General features: G+C 45.5%; 1 protein-coding gene across 1 annotated transcript in view; it reads right to left on the bottom strand.

Annotated features, from left to right (window-relative positions):
- Positions 1–1366: 1366 nt before the first annotated feature.
- Positions 1367–16759, bottom strand: part of wnt2bb (wingless-type MMTV integration site family, member 2Bb) — a 137904-nt gene continuing 122511 nt past the window's right edge. The window contains exons 4-5 of the mRNA XM_039749502.1: positions 8441–8687; positions 1367–2192 (exon numbers count right to left, since the gene is read on the bottom strand). Coding sequence (XP_039605436.1) covers positions 1987–2192; positions 8441–8687 — 453 coding nt within the window. The 3' untranslated portion in view covers positions 1367–1986. The remainder of the gene's footprint in view (positions 2193–8440; positions 8688–16759) is intronic.

Below are 16759 nucleotides of genomic sequence, written 5' to 3'. Positions count from 1 at the left end.
TTTTCTTCAAATGGCTGTGACGGAGAGTGGAGAGGTTGTTCTCTTGTCGGTGGCATCATTCCAAGACAGCTCAGGCGTCCATTTTTAGCTCCTAGTCCAATTCTCAGGAATGAATGTAAGCATAAATCAGGGGTTTAATACCTGTCACTGGCCTGACACATCCGCTCTTGTTAAGCCAGCAGATGAGGCGCGTGGATAAAAATCACAGCTGTGGGAAAAAAAAGGGAGCACAGCCTGCTATGGACTGTGAAGAACAGAGCTCATAATTTGGATTTCTTGTTTTTTGAGGAGAGGTGGAGTGTATGGGAAGTGTGCAGATGATGTGTCTTTATATACAAAGTGCACTGGATGGCTGTCTAGTCATAGGATGGAGAGTCAGTTGATTCAGGAAAAACATTTTCAACAAAGTGCCATGAGCATGGGAAAGGTGCTATATAAGTAAAATACATGTATGTATGTACTGTATTATTATTAAAGTGAGAAAATAACCTTAAAGGATAAATGAAACGGCACGGCTACTGTTTTGTCATGGATTTGCACCACAAGCATCTCATTTCACAACATTTGCACTGTGGTAGCTGCTAGTGGTGAGCTATAAACCCATAACATCTTGGCTCAGACACATCTCCTTGTAGCTGAACAAATGAGAGAATTCCCATGATGGGATATTAGGAGAATTTCACTGATCATGTATGCAGAAACTGCTTCTAAGCATTGCCAGCAGTGCACTTCCTAGTGATGTGCAGCACCACCACACCGTTCACCCCTCCACATTGCAAATCCTGCCGACTACGCCAAGTGTTTTGCTGTGGACTCACACCTTAGTTTGCACAAATGTACTGTGGGTAATTGTGCAGAAAATAAGCCCTGAGTACTTTATGAATATAATCTATCTATCTATCTATCTATCTCATGGAGTGCCTTTCTCATCTATCTATCTATCTATCTATCTATCTGTCTATCATAGAGTGCCTTTCTCATCTATCTATCTATCTATCTATCTGTCTATCATGGAGTGCCTTTCTCATCTATCTATCTATCTGTCTATCTATCTGAATCCCCTGTAAATTCCGACATCGCCAGCCTCCATCCCTGAGACCTCCCAGTCGTTCCTGATGACATCACCAGTTAAGTGGATCCCCCTGTTAATGGGTGAAGTGTTACAGCTTTCCATTTCTTTTTGGTCTCACATGATGAAGCCCCTCGTTCATCCACACCACCATCGGATTCTCCAACAGCACGAGTCTGAACTTACGTGATTGACACACCCATGGAGTTGCCCTCCTCCTAAATGCAGCCCTAGGATGTCTGTGGTCCCCTGGAGGGTCTCGGAGTTCTCCGGCCATCTACTGTACAGACGCACGCCTGCTTTTTGATTTGTTTAATGCTGTCCTTTGCTTTGGAACATCTGTAAGTGATAAACAGGATAATAGTGTGGTACAGGATGGCTATTTGCCTAAAGTTACAGGAGTGTTTTTTTTTTCCGTAATAAAATAAAAAATACATAAATAATTGATACATTAAAAACACAAATAATTATCCCAATATTCTAGACTTTGGTTCAGAAAGTAGAAATTGACTCTTCAAAAAAAACAACAAAAAAAAAACACATAACACACAAAACAAAAAAATCAAAAATAAAATAAAGGCAGCAAAACAAACGTACGTGCGCACACCTTCATTCTACGGCTTTCCCAGCCCTCCCGTCCCCCACAATAACCCCGAAGTTCACAGTTTAAGCCCATATTGCAAGTTTCCCTTTGGCGGGCAGGGTAACGAAAGGTACTGAGCATGTGCAGCGATCTGCAGCATCCATCTGGAAAAAACACTCCTCCTCCTCCTCCTCCTCCTCCTCTTCCTCCACCTCCCTTTGTTGCTTTGGCGAAGTTCGATTAACAAAAGCCATGCAGCGGAACTCCAGCTCGCAGAACGCCATTGCCCCAGCGGCAGTCCCATGGCAAGGGCCCTCGGTGCCCATCGTCCACTTCATGTCTGCGCCTTACACGTGTGCACGTCCACGGTCTCTTCACATTCTTTGCACTTGACGGTGCAGCACCACTGGAACTTGCACTCGCACTTGGTGATCCGCTTCTCCCGGGTCGTGTCGTAGCCCCACCCACAGCACATGACCTCACAGCCGTCGCTGCCCCGTGATGTCTTGTTGCACACTCTGCCAGCCGTGCCCAGTGACCCTGCAAGGAGGAGAAGGCAGAGGCACGTCATACACGGACCACTGGACATTCAGAATCTTTGAAAATTACGCGGATAAACATGACGGGTAGAAGATAATGCAAAGCAACACGTTTGTGATGGCTTATGGGTAGTTTGTACAGCGAAGTGGTCTGCCATTTGTGTAATTGAAGCTAAGGTCAAATGGACTGAGGGGGTCGCACCATCGTTGAACAACGCCCTGTAGTGAGATTTCTTTGGGCAGATTAGGGAGCGAAACCTGCTGAGATTCCTCGAAGGAGGAAGGGAACTCAACGAGAAGTGTAGAACGGTCGAAAGCGGGAAGAACGACAACAGTTTTTGGCTTTCACAATTGTTGAAAATTGCTGGTGGGGGCTTGGATTATAAGGGTGAAGAAAACAGAGCTGAAGTAGGGACCCGATGAAAAGTATCTGCAATTACGAAAGCAATTAGTCCAGTGGAGACAGGACGTTACTCTAAATTAAATTCTTCAACAAGAATGTGGTGACACGGTAGAGAACCAGAGACACAATGGAGTAAATGACCAGGTGGAATGGTGGAGAGCAGGACGTCAGGGACCCTCAGAGCTCAACGTGATGTTATTTTGGATGATCGAAGGTGAACAGGATGGAGGAGCTTGTTGAGCTGGAAGGCCCGTTCTCGTCACGACTAAGGATGGGAATCGAAAACCAGTTCTTGTTGAGAACCGGTTCCCACTGTTTCAATTCCTTGGAATTGTTTGCCATTTTTGCAAACGATTCCCCTATCGATTCCAGTCGCCTCGAATGACGTCACCACGTTGCGTAGCGTCATTTACCCAGCAGGAAACATGGTGCCTAAGCGGCACAGACACTCAAAAGTTTGGTTATACTTTACGAGAAAGGACGACAACAGGGCAACTTGCAATACTTGCAAAGTAGATATTTCATCAAAGGGAGGAAACACTACGAATATGCAAAAGCATTTCCTCACAAAACACGTGATAACCTTAAATGAATGTCGTGTTTTTGATCCGCTCCGGACTAGTGAATCTCAACCCAGCAGTAGCGGTAACGTTTGCACGTCCTCTCCCGTTAATACGGCAGGTAACTAATCAACTAACATTGCATATTACGTTAGCGCGATTTGCCTTATTGCAAAACCTGCTATTACTGTGCATTGCATTTAGATGACCATGACGAGCGAGACAGACAGAGTCTGGCTGGCTCAGATGCTGGCAGTTCTCGCTGCAGTCTACCGGTAGCTTCTCCTTTCACAGATATACTTTGTTATTGCTACAGAAGAATATCTATTTTATTATTATTTTACATTTACAATTTTTTTTCTGGGGACCCCGTGGCACCCCATCGAGGAGCCGTAGGCTGTGGATCTCTTAAGATCTCACTGTTGGGTTTGTAAGGTCATGCTACTCCCAAATTTCTATCTTGTTCAAAGATAAGATATAAAACAAAGTTCTAAGCTAATCGACCTGTGTGTTCTCCTTTTTTAAAAATAAGAATCGATAAAGGATCGAATTGTTAAACAGAATCGAAAATGGAATCGGAATCGTTAAAATCGTATCAATTCCCATCCCTAGTCACGACTTCTCTATTGTTCTAATGGCGGGTAGAGTGGGTGGTAAATGTGCTGGGGAGAAGTGGTGAGAAGGGCGGACTGGAGGCCGCAAGTATGAAACGATGTTGTAAGTGTGAGAGTAGATATTGGACATGGAGCTGTTTTGGAGAAGATGTTCTGCTACACTTCGGCGATATTCTGACCGCTGGTGCATGGGGGGATGCGGCTGCCCTTCAGAAACCCCCTCTTAAACAGTTTTTCAAAAGAGAAACAAACTCACTCTTACAGCTCCTCTTTGCAAGATCAGCTACAGGCATGCTGACTTGCCGAGCGAGGAACTTTGACCATTTAAAAGACCCAGCCGCAGCCATCCTGAGGTCTCACCTTCCTGTCCCTCTTCCCCCAGACTCCCTCTGCTCCGGCTGCTGCTTCCGAGCCTCTGTACCCTCTTGATGAGGAAGACTTTGTGTTCTTTTGAGCTGGAATTGGGGCCGATACATCACATTTGACGGCCGTTCCCTCTGTGGCCGGATCGCCTCTGTAAGAGACTTGTGTTTGTATCTGCATGGACAGCAATAATGTTTCTACTTCTGGGAGAACCTGCTGTACTCTCCTGTGTAACTTTGTGACCCAAGCTTGACAATATGTTGAGTGCAGATGGACCTGTGGGAGCAGCAGTGCTTTGGTTCCATAAGCTTATAAGATGATAGTTATAATTTATGATTTGTTACTAGGGCGGCACGGTGGCACAGTGGGTAGTTTGGAGACCTGGGTTCTCTTCCCAGGTCCTCCATGCGTGAAGTTTGCATGTTCTCCCCGTCTCCGCATGGGTTTCCTCCCACAGTCCAAAGACATGCAGGTTAGGTGCATTGGCAATTCTCAATTATCCCTAGTGTGTACTTGGTGTATGTGTGTGTGTGTGCCCTGCGGTGGGATGGCGCCCTACCCGGGGTTTGTTTCCTGCCTTGCGCCCGGTGTTGGCTGGGATTGGCTCTAGTAGACCCCCGTGACCCTGTAGTTAGGATATAGCGGGTTGGAAGATGGATGGATGGATTTGTTACTAACCCTCACCTATTCTGTTTCTGTTCTCGGTACTCAGATGTGGCACTCGGTGCCACGGCCCACCTGACAAGTTGTTTTGCCTGCCTAAGGTAAAGTCATCTGATGGAGGATGGCAGGAATCGTGGGGTAGAGGGGGTCCTTCCATCGGATTGGCAGGCCCAGCACTGTTTCAGCTGTGGAATGGCTAAATGGGGGAGGTAGCTTGATGGCCGAGGTCTCTAGGACTCTAAAACAAATTCCAAATCATATTATGGGATATCATCTACTCTTAAATTCTGCTCTGTATTTGTCATATTTCTATTGCACTATTATTTTGTATTGAGGATTCTGTTCTGTGTATTGTATTGTATTGACCCCCTTCTTTTCGACACCCACTGCACGCCCAACCTACCTGGAAAAGGGTCTCTCTTTGAACCGCCTTTCCCGAGGTTTCTTCCAGTTCTTCCCTACAAGGGTTTTTTTGGAAGTTTTACTTTGTCTTCATAGAGCACAGGTGTTGAACTCCAGGCCTGGAGGGCTGCAGCGGCTACAGGTTTTCATTCTAACCCTTTTCCTAACCAGTGACCTGGTTTCACTGCTAATTCACGTTTTAATAGCCCTGTTAGAAGGATTCAGTCCTCTGAATTGATTCGTTTCCTCATTAAAATGCAGCCAAACAGAAATAAGACGTAAAACGAGCCAACAGATGAGCAGCTAAACTCCAGCTTCAAACTCCAACCAGTTTCTTAACGAGAAGCCAATTCTTGCTGTTAATTAAACTCGTTATTTAATTCCACGGCTTGTTGTTGCTCTCGTTCTGCCACAGCTGACATTTCTAAAACGGTTGATTTTCCGTTTCTCATAAGTACATCGTCAAAGGGTTTTGGTGAGTTGAGAGATCAGCCTTACTGAGACCTTCGCCTTTCTTTATTTTTCAGATATTGCGTGTTGTTTTGTGTCTCGTTAATGTTTGGCTGCTAATTAACGAAAAAGAAACAACTAAGTTAATTAAAAGAAGCAATTAGCAGCAGAAACTGGTCACTAATTAAGAAGATGGTTAGAATGAAAACCTGCAGCCACAACGGCCCTCCAGGACTTTAGTTGGACACCCCTGTCTTGGAGAGTCGAGGCTTGGGGGGCTGTCAAGAGGCAGGGTCTGTCAAAGCCCATTGTGGCACTCCTTGTGTGATTTTGGGCTGTACAAAAATAAATTGCATTGTAATTGTAATTGTAATTGTAGTCAAATTCGGTAATTGAAGTGGAACACGTCCCACAACTCTGCACCCAACCTCTAAAGCCTTCTAAAAACATAATATAATATGATTAGGAAATCTTGAGTCGTGTGTGGATTTTTCTGGTTAACACCAGAAGTTCTCCCCTTATTCATTTGTGAGCCTCGTAACTGAAGCCCCTCTTTATGATGAAACCATGGTGGCCCCTAAGGGAAATATTAGGACTCCTCCAGTTGGTCACTAATGTACTTCACATCTCAATGGGCTCCATGCTGGGTCTCTGTCAGGGCCGTCTTAACGCATGGGCATGCTGGTCAGTTGCCTGGTGGACCCACAAGCATAGGAGCCCCGTGCTAATCTATGTTTGTTGTGACTTGCTCTCAATAAATGAATACTACACTGTCCATCCATCCCGCTCTATCCTAACTGCAGCGTCATGGGGGTCTGCTGGAGCCAATCCCAGCCAACACAGGGCACAAGGCAGGAAAATAATCCCAGGCAGGGTGCCAACCCACCGCAGGGCACACACACCTACACACCAATCACACACAAGGGACAATTTAGGATCGCCAATGCACCTAACCTGCATGTCTCTGGACTGTGAGAGGAAACCCACGCAGACACGGGGAGAGAACATGCAAACTCCACGCAGGGAGGACCCGGGAAGCGAACCCGAGTCTCCGAACTGTGAGGCAGCAGCGCTACCGATATAGTCAAATCCCAGAAATCCTTTCAGATTCAAAACACCGTAATAATGCTCATTGTCCAAAAACAGAACGCCGTCTTTGGTTTTCTGCCACGGGACGCTTCAAATTTTAATAGAGCGCTAGTGTTCGGTGTCCGGTACCAGACGATAATTTTAACACCCATTAGGCTCTCAAATGTTTCAACATCTGAAAACGCTACTTTCTGATCCGGTGATAAACCAGTCCTGACGTGCAATTGACGGGCCTCCTGTTCACGCCATTTCTGATTGTTTCTGTACCTGTTGTTTAATACGGCCAGCAAACCCCTGGCAAAACAGCACTGATCATCCGAGAAGATGGAGATCCATAGGTGCTTCCGTTTCTTCCATCAATCCATTATCCAACCCATTATAACATAACTACAGGGTCATGGGGGTCTGCTGGAGCCAATCCCAGCCAACACAGGGTGCAAGGCAGGAAACAAACCCCGGGCAGGGCGCCAGCCCACCACAGGGCACACACACACACACACACTAGGGACAATTTAGGATCGCCAATCCACCTAACCTGCATGTCTTTGGACTGTGGGAGGAAACCCACGCAGACACGGGGAGAGAACATGGAAACTCCACGCAGGGAGGACCCGGGAAGCGATCCCCTGGTATCCTAACTGCGAGGCAGCAGCGCTACCCACTGCGCCACCGTGCCGCCTACTACACTACACTAAACTATACATATTAGTCATTGTGTCACAAGTAGACATTGGTTTAGTATCACGGTCCCCTCTGCCGCCTCACGTGCCTGTGTGTATACGGATCTCACGCACGACATCACATAATTAGCGTCACGTCAACTCAAGTCTCTGCAAAGAAAGTTCGCAAATGTTTGTGTCGACCACTTGACTAATAATCATGAATTCCCAGTCAGTTCATACTGTGCCATCTCCGTCTCTACGGTTCACCAATCGAGTATCATTTATTTTGTGTTTTTCCAGGCTCACGTCATATCGTTCAGACGTTTGTGTCGATTAATCTTTGCTGTGCAGCATTGTTTTTAATGTTTAAATGCTGATTTTGTTGGAAGCACCCATTCAATAAATGCAGGGGGTCCTCGGGTTACAACGTTTCGAGTTTACAACGCTCAGACGTGAGAAGGAATAAAGGTAAGCATTTTTTTCCACTCATTTTTTCTGTTGCTACAGTACAGTATATTTATGTCCTTTTCCTTTTTCTGAGGCTTACATTTTGTGTTTTTATGTTCTAGATTATGATTTTGCAAATGTGTTAAGATAGGTAAGTGACTTAGGCTACAAAATTCGGGTTACATCGCTAATGTAGGAACGGAACCTGAGGACCCCCTGTATATGTTTAATGTTATCGGCCATTTGCATTTCTATTCCTCCGAGTGGTTGTGCAGGTAGGGGTCCCAGTGCCCTGCTCTGCCTATAGTTCTGTTAAGACGGCCCTGCCTGCTGTCTGTTAATTGACGTTTTATTCCTTAGGGAGGTTCTGGATGAGGAGGCTGCGCCCAAATCACTTCTTTTCCGTGATGAGACCTTCCTCATAGCGATATCTAAAGGGGTTAATCTCTCCAATTCACTTAACGATAGGCCGGTGACGGCTGGACGTGTGATGCTTTCTGGCCGTTTAGATGCCGTGTCCTCGTGGCGTTTTGACTCCGAGGTCAACCTCCACCTCTCGGGCGGGCACAACCCATTTCTCGGTTTCCCTTCCTTACCTGCGTCTTTGTCCATCCGGCAGTAATCGGGTGAGTTCTCAAAGTACACCAGGTCATTTTTCTTGGTGGCCACAGTAAATCCTGTCCCATTTTGGTTCATCGTCACCTGGATGGCTCTGTTGTACCTCTTGAGCAAGAAATCTCCGGTCCTTCGGAAATCTGACATGGCTGACCAACACGTCCTTAGTGTGCAGGAGCCGCTCACGCCATGACACTTGCACTCCAGCTTCATGAAGCGCTTCACGGCCTGGTGAGAGGGGGAGAAAGATGCAATGCTGTCAGTGATTGGCTAAAAGACCCGCACTTGGGAGTCACTTTATCGACCAATAAGAAGACGCACGACAGGTTTATGACAAATTGTAACACTGAGTTTCAATGACTTGAGGGACAAAAGAAGCAGCAGCACTGAAACAAACCTGTGAGTAGCGATGGGCGAAACGGGCGAGTTTTAATTTGCATTTCTTTGATTTAAAATGTGTTTAGTTCGGCAGCCGTACCACCTGCACGACAGAAGAGGTCATCCACCTGAAGACATCAATCGACCAGCAACGAGTGCAGAATGGAGCTGCCAGAATTTTAACGAAGAAAAGAAAATCCGAGCACATCACCCCAGTCTGAGCGTCGCTACACTGGTTACCGGTGCCATTTAGAATTGACTTTAAAATACTGCTGATGGTTTACAAAGCCTTCAATAATCTGCTCCATCTTATACAGTCAGGTCCATCAATATCTGGACAGAGACAACTTTGTTCTCATTTTGGTTCTGTACATCACCACAATGAATTTGAAATGAAACAACTCCGATGCAGTTGAAGTGCAGACTTTCAGCTTTAATTCAGTGGGTTGAACAAAACGATTTCATAAAAATGTGAGGCGATTAAAGCATTTTTTGAATACAATGGTAGAACATAATAAATAAGTAAAGTTATGTGAATAGAGTAGAACAAAGTGTTAAGGTGCAATAGTGCAGGGATTATTGTGCAAAACCAAAGTTAGACTGGTGACCAGTTCCAAAACAAGGTAAGGGTAGACATCGTGGTACAACTTACAGCCCTGTCTAAGTATGTGGAGGGTCATGGATGAGATGGTATCTTCTGGTGGTTTGACGGTAGAAACTCCTTCTGAGTCTCTCTGTCCTGGCCAGGATGCTACAAAACCTTTGGCCTGATTTTAACAGATGAAACGGGCTATTGGTGGGATGAGAGGAGTCTTTGATAATCCTGAGAGGTCTGGTCCTGCATCTTCTGGTGTAAATGTCCTGCATACAGTAGATGGTAGAGCTGTTCGGCTGCACTGATCACTCCCTGTAGGGCTTTACGGTCCTGAACACAGCAGTTTCTCCCCGTTTTTGAGAGGAGGTCCTGAGTAAGAGAAGTGATTAGAAATCTGAAGGTCACTCTAGAGGGGAAACAGCACTCCAATACTCCACTACTCTGGGCCAGATGACTCGTAAAAAACGACCTCTTGGAGTTTGCAGGGTTTATTCTTTTTACTTTCTCGTATACGAAGTGTAGGGAAAGCACTGTAATCGTCTGATGATTCGATGTCGAGATTTGGACGAATCTCACCGGTTTAGGCCTCCCTGACTCTCTCGTATATGAAGTGCAGGGAATGTACTGGAATCCACCAGAAATTCCATTTCGAGATTTTCATGAATTGCGATGTTTCAGACCTCCTTGGGTCCAAAAATACAATGTCTGTCTGTGTCTGTCTGTCTGTGTGTGTCTGTGTAAATACGATAACTTGTGTTCACTTTCACTTCGGTCAATCAAGTATTAGGTACAAAAACGCAGATTTCTATCAACTTCTCATCTATTTCCGTTAACCAGATGTGGTACTTGACCCGAACACATATTTGATTTTTTTTTTTTTTTTGCAGAGTCCGATTTATTTAACTTTACTTTTATAATAATTGTTCAATATATTATTAATTTGATTTGATTTGTTGTTGGTGGTTCTTTATTGTCAGTCAGTCACTCACTCAGTCATTGTCCAACCCGCTATATCCTAACTACAGGGTTACGGGGGTCTGCTGGAGCCAATCCCAGCCAACACAGGGTGCAAGGCAGGAAACAAACCCCGGGCATGGCGCCAGCCCACCGCAGGGCACACACACACTCAAGACAATTTAGGATCGCCAATGCACCGAACCTGCATGTCTTTGGACTGTGAGAGGAAACCCACGCAGACACGGGGAGAACATGCAAACTCCACAGGAAGCGAACCCGGGTCTCCTTACTGCGAGGCAGCAGCGCTACCCACTGTGCCACCGTGCCGCCCACGTTCTTAATTGTACATATTATAAAATAATCATTGTCTGGCGGTTTACTCCTCAAATTTCCATGCCGATATCCGAGCATACGAGAAAGTCGAGGGGAGAGCACTCCCTGATTTTATTTGCCATAGCAGCCAAATGATAATGAGACACAAAACAAGCCGACAACACGACCAGCTCACCTGTGCCCATCACGCAATATCTGAAAATAAAGAAAGATGAAGGTCTCGGTAAGGCTGATCTCTCAGGTCGCCAAAACATTGCATTGTTCTTAATCAACAGTTTTGGAAATGTCTGCTGTGGCAGAACGAGAGCAGCAACAAACCATGGAATTAAATAACGAGTTTAATTAACAGCAAGAATGGGCTTCTCATTAAGAAACTGGTTGGAGTTTGACGTTCTATTTAGGTGGTCATCTGTCGGCTCGCTTCACCTCTCATTTCTGTTTGGCTGCCATTTAATGAAGAAGGACTGAATCCTTAAAAGCAGGGCTCTTAAAATGAAGGGAAAAGGAGTTAATTAGCAGCAAAAACTGCTCACTGATTAGGAAAAAGGGTTAGAATGAAATCCTGCTGCCACCGTAGCCCACCAGGATTGGAGTTGGTCCGCTCTACTAGCTTTGCGCACCTCCATCTGAACTGTTCATCCCATGTCTTCCTGGCTGATCCCTTCAAGCTCCATTAGATTGGATGGCAAGCGTCTGTGAACGGCCAACTTTAGGATTTCTCCATCCAATGTTTTCTGGGGTTAGGTTGGGTCACTTTAGGGACAATCAGAGACTTGTCCCCAAGCCACTCCAGTATTCTCTTTGGGTCGTTGCCATGCCGAGGTCTGAGGAGGGCTGCACTCTGGAGCAGATCTTCTTCAAGGACTTCTCTCTATTGGGCTGCATTCAGCCTTCCCTCAATTCTGAGCAGTCTACTTGAGATGCACACCCACCATGGCATGAGGCTGCTGTCACCTAAGTCTAGCAACATTCCACCCAGGAACCATAGAGAGCATCCTGACCGGCTGCATCACCGTCTGGTTTGGAAATTACACGGTCAGGGATCATAAAGCCCTACAGCAGATAGTGAGAAGATCATCGGCATCTCTCTTCCCTCCATCATGGACATTTACACCACATGCTGCGTCTGCAAAGCCACCAGCATTGTGAATGACCCAACACACCCTTCACACTCACTGTTTACACTCCTGCCATTGGGAAAAAAGGTACCGAAGCATTCGGGCCCTCACCACCAGAATGTGTCGCAGTTTCTTTCCCCAAGCAGTCAGATTCCTGAACACTCATGGACCGGTCTGATATCTGATAGATGTGTTCTGCTCTGCAATGTTACACATGTTTGCACCTTGTTATATATTATGTGTCCTTATGTTACGTGTCGTGGATTCTTCGTTGTCCTGTGTTCGATGTAGCACCAGTGTCCTGAAGGAACGTTGTTTCGTTTCACTGTATGCTGTGCTACGGTATATCGATGAAATGACATACTCTTGAAGTTTGAATCTTGAACCACCATTTGAGCAACACGTGGTCTCTGCCAGACACTGTGCTTGAAGTTTTGCCCAAAGAGTTCCATTTTTGTCTCTTCAGAACAGAGAATCTTCTTCCTGGTGCCCTCAGAGTTCCTTTAAAGGTTCCTTGTCAAACACCAATCGGGCTTTTGTTGGAACAGCCTCTCTAATTTGTCCCCATTGTAACTTGTCACTCCTTGAGAGTTCTCAAGGGTCTCTTGATGGCCTCCCTCACTACTCATCTTTCAGTTTTCTTCAGTACTTCCCATTTCTTCATGGCCGATTTAATTTGTCTCCATCCTCTGACTTGTGTCTTCTTGTGTTCTTTTGTCTTGTCACACATGAGCGCTTGGTGGCAGCCAACAACTCCTAAGGTGGGTGAATTCTCACGAGATAAAGGGTTATCATCAAGCATTAATGCCTCTCTCCTTCTCTCACCAGAACTACTGAAGAAAATTAATGGAATATGTCACTCACCACCTGCAATTTCGAAAACTGAAAATGGTGATCTAGACAAGACATCACTTCCACTTCTGGCTCATCCTGTTGACATAACTTGAGGTCCCCATATAATGACATCACTTCCAGCTCAGCCCATTGACATCACTTCTGGTCCCCAAACGACAAAGTCACTTCCAGCTCATCCCGACAATGGCAACTCCAGTTTCCAAATGATGACGTCACTTCCTGGCTTGTCCTGTTGACGTCACGTCCGGTCCCCACAAGATGACTTCACTTCAAGGCGTATCCTGTTGACACCTCTTCCGGCCCCAAAACGATGATGGCACTTCGGGCTCATCCTGATGACGGCCCTTCTGGTTCCCAAACAATGACATCACTTCTGGCTCATCCCAACAATGGCACTTCCGGTTTCCAAATGATGACGTCACTTCTGGTCCCAAAATGATGACATCACTTCTGAGTCATCCCAATGACATAATTTCCGTTTCCCAAATGATGGCGTCATTTCCAGCTCATCTTGATACCGGCACTTTCCGGTCCCCACATGATGATGTTGCTTCCTGGCTCATCCTGTTGACGTCACTTCCGGTCCCCACAAGGTGACTTCACATCCTGGCGCATCCTGTTGACACCTCTTCCAGCCCCAAAACGATGATGGCACTTCCGGTTTCCAAATGATGACGTCACTTCTGGTCCCAAAATGATTACATCACTTCCTTGTCATTCCGATAACATTATTTCCGTTTCCCAAATGATGTCATCACTTCCAGCTCATCCTGATACCGGCACTTTCTGGTCCCCAAACGATGACGTCACTTTCGGGTCATCCCGACAATGGCACCTCCAGTTTCCAAATGATGACGTCACTTCTGGTCCCCAAACGATGACGTCACATCCTGGCTCATCCTGTTGACGATACTTTAGGTCCCCACACGATGATGTCACTTCCTGGCTCATCCTGCTGACACCTCTTCCCGTCCCAAAATGATGACATCACTTCCGGCTCAGTCTGTTGATGTCACATGCGGCCCCAAAACGATGATGGCACTCCGGGCTCATCCTGATGACAGCCTTTCTGGTTCCCAAATGATGATGTCACTTCCAGTTCAGCCCACTCATACTTCATTCCGGTGGCCATTTTGTGCATAAAAACCACCAACTGACTGCTATGTGCTGTCAAACATCTCAGATTTTTCTTCCAAATTTCTTCAATTTTCAGGCAAGTCCACTGGACATTATGTGGGGGCAATTCCCCCAACTCTTTTTCAGTTTGCAAGTCTCTTTATTTTACCACAGTCTTCGCTGCATAGGTTAGACCACCAAAGTGACTCCCCACAAGTTGACCCATCCACATTCAGGTGCCTTTAGACCAACAATTAACTGAAACCCCAGACTGGTGACCTCCTCTGAACCAATGATGGGACTTCCGAAACCTGTGAGGATTTAGGGGTGTCAGTTAAAGGGGGTGAACACTTGTATGTATCCGATTATGTTAGACCACTCTGAGAGATCTGCTTTCACTTTGACATTAAAGACCCTTTCTGTAGATCAGCATCAGAAAAGCCAAATGAAATGAACGGTGAGTCAACGTTGAAGAACGATAAGGTGGTGAATACTTTTTATAGGCACCGTGTCTTCATTGTAATGGCTGCACAGAGCATCATCCCAAGAGGATTTATTAAACAGATGACCACAGATTAAGAAATGAGGAAGAGTGCAAGTGGGATGAGAACAATCCTCACAACTCATCAATCCATTCATCTTCTTAATCAGATTTTCCAGGGCAGGATGACAGGGGAAGATGAAGCCCATCCACATATCACCTGCACTTCAGAACTGATCACCCACCTGAAGTTGAGCATGGTTGGTCCCAGACAGTACAAGGATGGGAGACCCTCTAGGAAACGCTTGAGCTGGACCACCACTAATGGGCAGAATTCACCTGGATGATGTGATGGCAGCCGTTTACGCCAGCATGCTCACCACACATGAGCTGTTAGGTGGTGAAGGGGTGAGAGGGACAGCCAATTAGAGACAGGGGATGATTAGGACACCAGAATGACCAGGCCATGGTAAGCAATTTAGCCAGGACATCGGGATACACCATATTGTTTCTGAAAGGATCTTTAATGACCACAGGACCTCGATTTCACATCTCATCCAAAGGACGTTGCCATTTTTACAGTACATGGATGGGAGACCCTCTAGGAAAAGCTTAAGTTGGTCACTTATTCCAAGTGTCTATCGTACTTTGTGTAAAGAAAAACTTCCTAATGTTTGTGAGAAATTTCCCCTTCACAAGTTTCCAACTGTGTCCCCATGTTCTTGATGAACTCATTTTGAAATAACAGTCTCGATCCACTTCACTAATTCCCTTCATAATGTTAAACACTTCACTCAGGTCTCCTCTTCATCTTCTTTTTCTTAAACTGTAAAGGCTCAGCTCTTTTAATCTTTCCTCATAACTCATCCCCTGTAGTCCTCTAATCAGCCTAGTCGCTCTTCTCTGGACCTTATCTAGCACTGCTATGTCCTTTATGGAGCCTGGAGACCAACCTGCACCCAGTACTCCAGATGAGGCCTCACCAGTGCATTATAAAGGTTGAGCAGAACCTCCAGTGACTTGTGCACCACACATCAAGGCGCTATATAACCTGACATTCTGTTAGCCTTCTTAATTGCTTCTGAAAACTGTCAGGAAGTTGATAGCTTAGAGTCCACTATGACTCCGAAATCCTCCTCATAAGGTGGACTCTCGATTTCCTGACCGCCCATTGTGTATTCACATCTCACATTTTTACTTCCTATGTGCAATTCTTTACATTTACTGACATTAAATTTCATCTTCCATAAATCTGCCCAAGCCTGTCTGCAGTCCAAGTCCTTCTATGATGATATAATGGATTCTAAATTATCTGCCAATTCAGCGTTTCTCAACCTTTAAGTATTTGCGACCCGAGTTTTCATAACAGTTTTAATTGTGACCCGCTAAGCCCACTAATGCCAATTTGTTCCTTTTTAATTAATGATATATCATAGATGCATATTTTATTATACCTACTTAACTTTTATCGACATTTATCTAACTTATTTTTTTAGTATCAGAATGTAGTTTAAGTTCATTTGTTTTGGTTTCAATCGATGTATTTTTTATATTTTCGATTCTTCACATCTTCGCCCCCCTTTTGTTACTTCGCGCCCACAGATTGAGAACCACTGTGCTAATCCACCTATCTTGGTATCATCTGCAAATTTAACCAGCTTGTTACTTATATTCCTATCTAAACCATTTCTAGATATTAAAGATAGCAGCGGCCCCTGCACTGACCCCTGCTGGTCACCACTCTTAACATCGGCCAGTTCTGATGAGGTTCCTCACACCATCACCCTCTGCTTCCTGTGTCTGAGCCAATTCTGCACCCATCTAAAAACATCACCCTGAACTGCCACTTCTTTTAGTTTGATGCCCACCCTCTCATGTGGCACCTCATCAAATGCTTTCTGAAAGTCCAGATAAATAATCTCATCTGCTCCACTTTGATCGTATCCTTTTGTTGCCTCCTCATAGAGTTCCAGCCTGTTAGTAAAACACGACCTCCCTCTTCTGAGCCCACACTAACTGTTCCTAATAACTTCTGTCCTTGCCAGGTGTTGCTCAATCTCATCCTTAATAATTCCTTCCATTAATTTTCCTGTGATGCACGTTAAGCTTACTGGCCTACAGTTGCTTGGCTCTGCCCAGTCACCCTTGTTATATAATGGGATGATATTTGCCATTCAAGTTGATGACCTCTTCTACGGGGTATGTGGTATGGCTGCTGGCTTACAGGAAAGAAGTGTCAGAAGGTTCACATCCCAGGTCCTTCCTGGTTGGAGTCTTCATGTTCTCCAAGTGTTTGCATGTTGTTCCCTTGGGTGTTCCTGTTACCTCCCACAGTTCAAAGACAAGAAGGTTTGGTGAAATGGCAACACTAAATTAGTCTGTGTGTGTGTGTGTGTGTGTGTTCACCCTCTGATAGACTGATGTCCTGTCCAGGGATTGTTTCTGCTTTGTTCCTATGCTTGCTGGG

Source organism: Polypterus senegalus, chromosome 3, assembly GCF_016835505.1.
Source record: "Polypterus senegalus isolate Bchr_013 chromosome 3, ASM1683550v1, whole genome shotgun sequence".
Lineage (NCBI taxonomy): Eukaryota > Metazoa > Chordata > Cladistia > Polypteriformes > Polypteridae > Polypterus > Polypterus senegalus.
The sequence above is the reverse complement of the archived record's forward strand: the minus strand, read 5'-3'. Positions and strand labels throughout refer to the sequence as shown.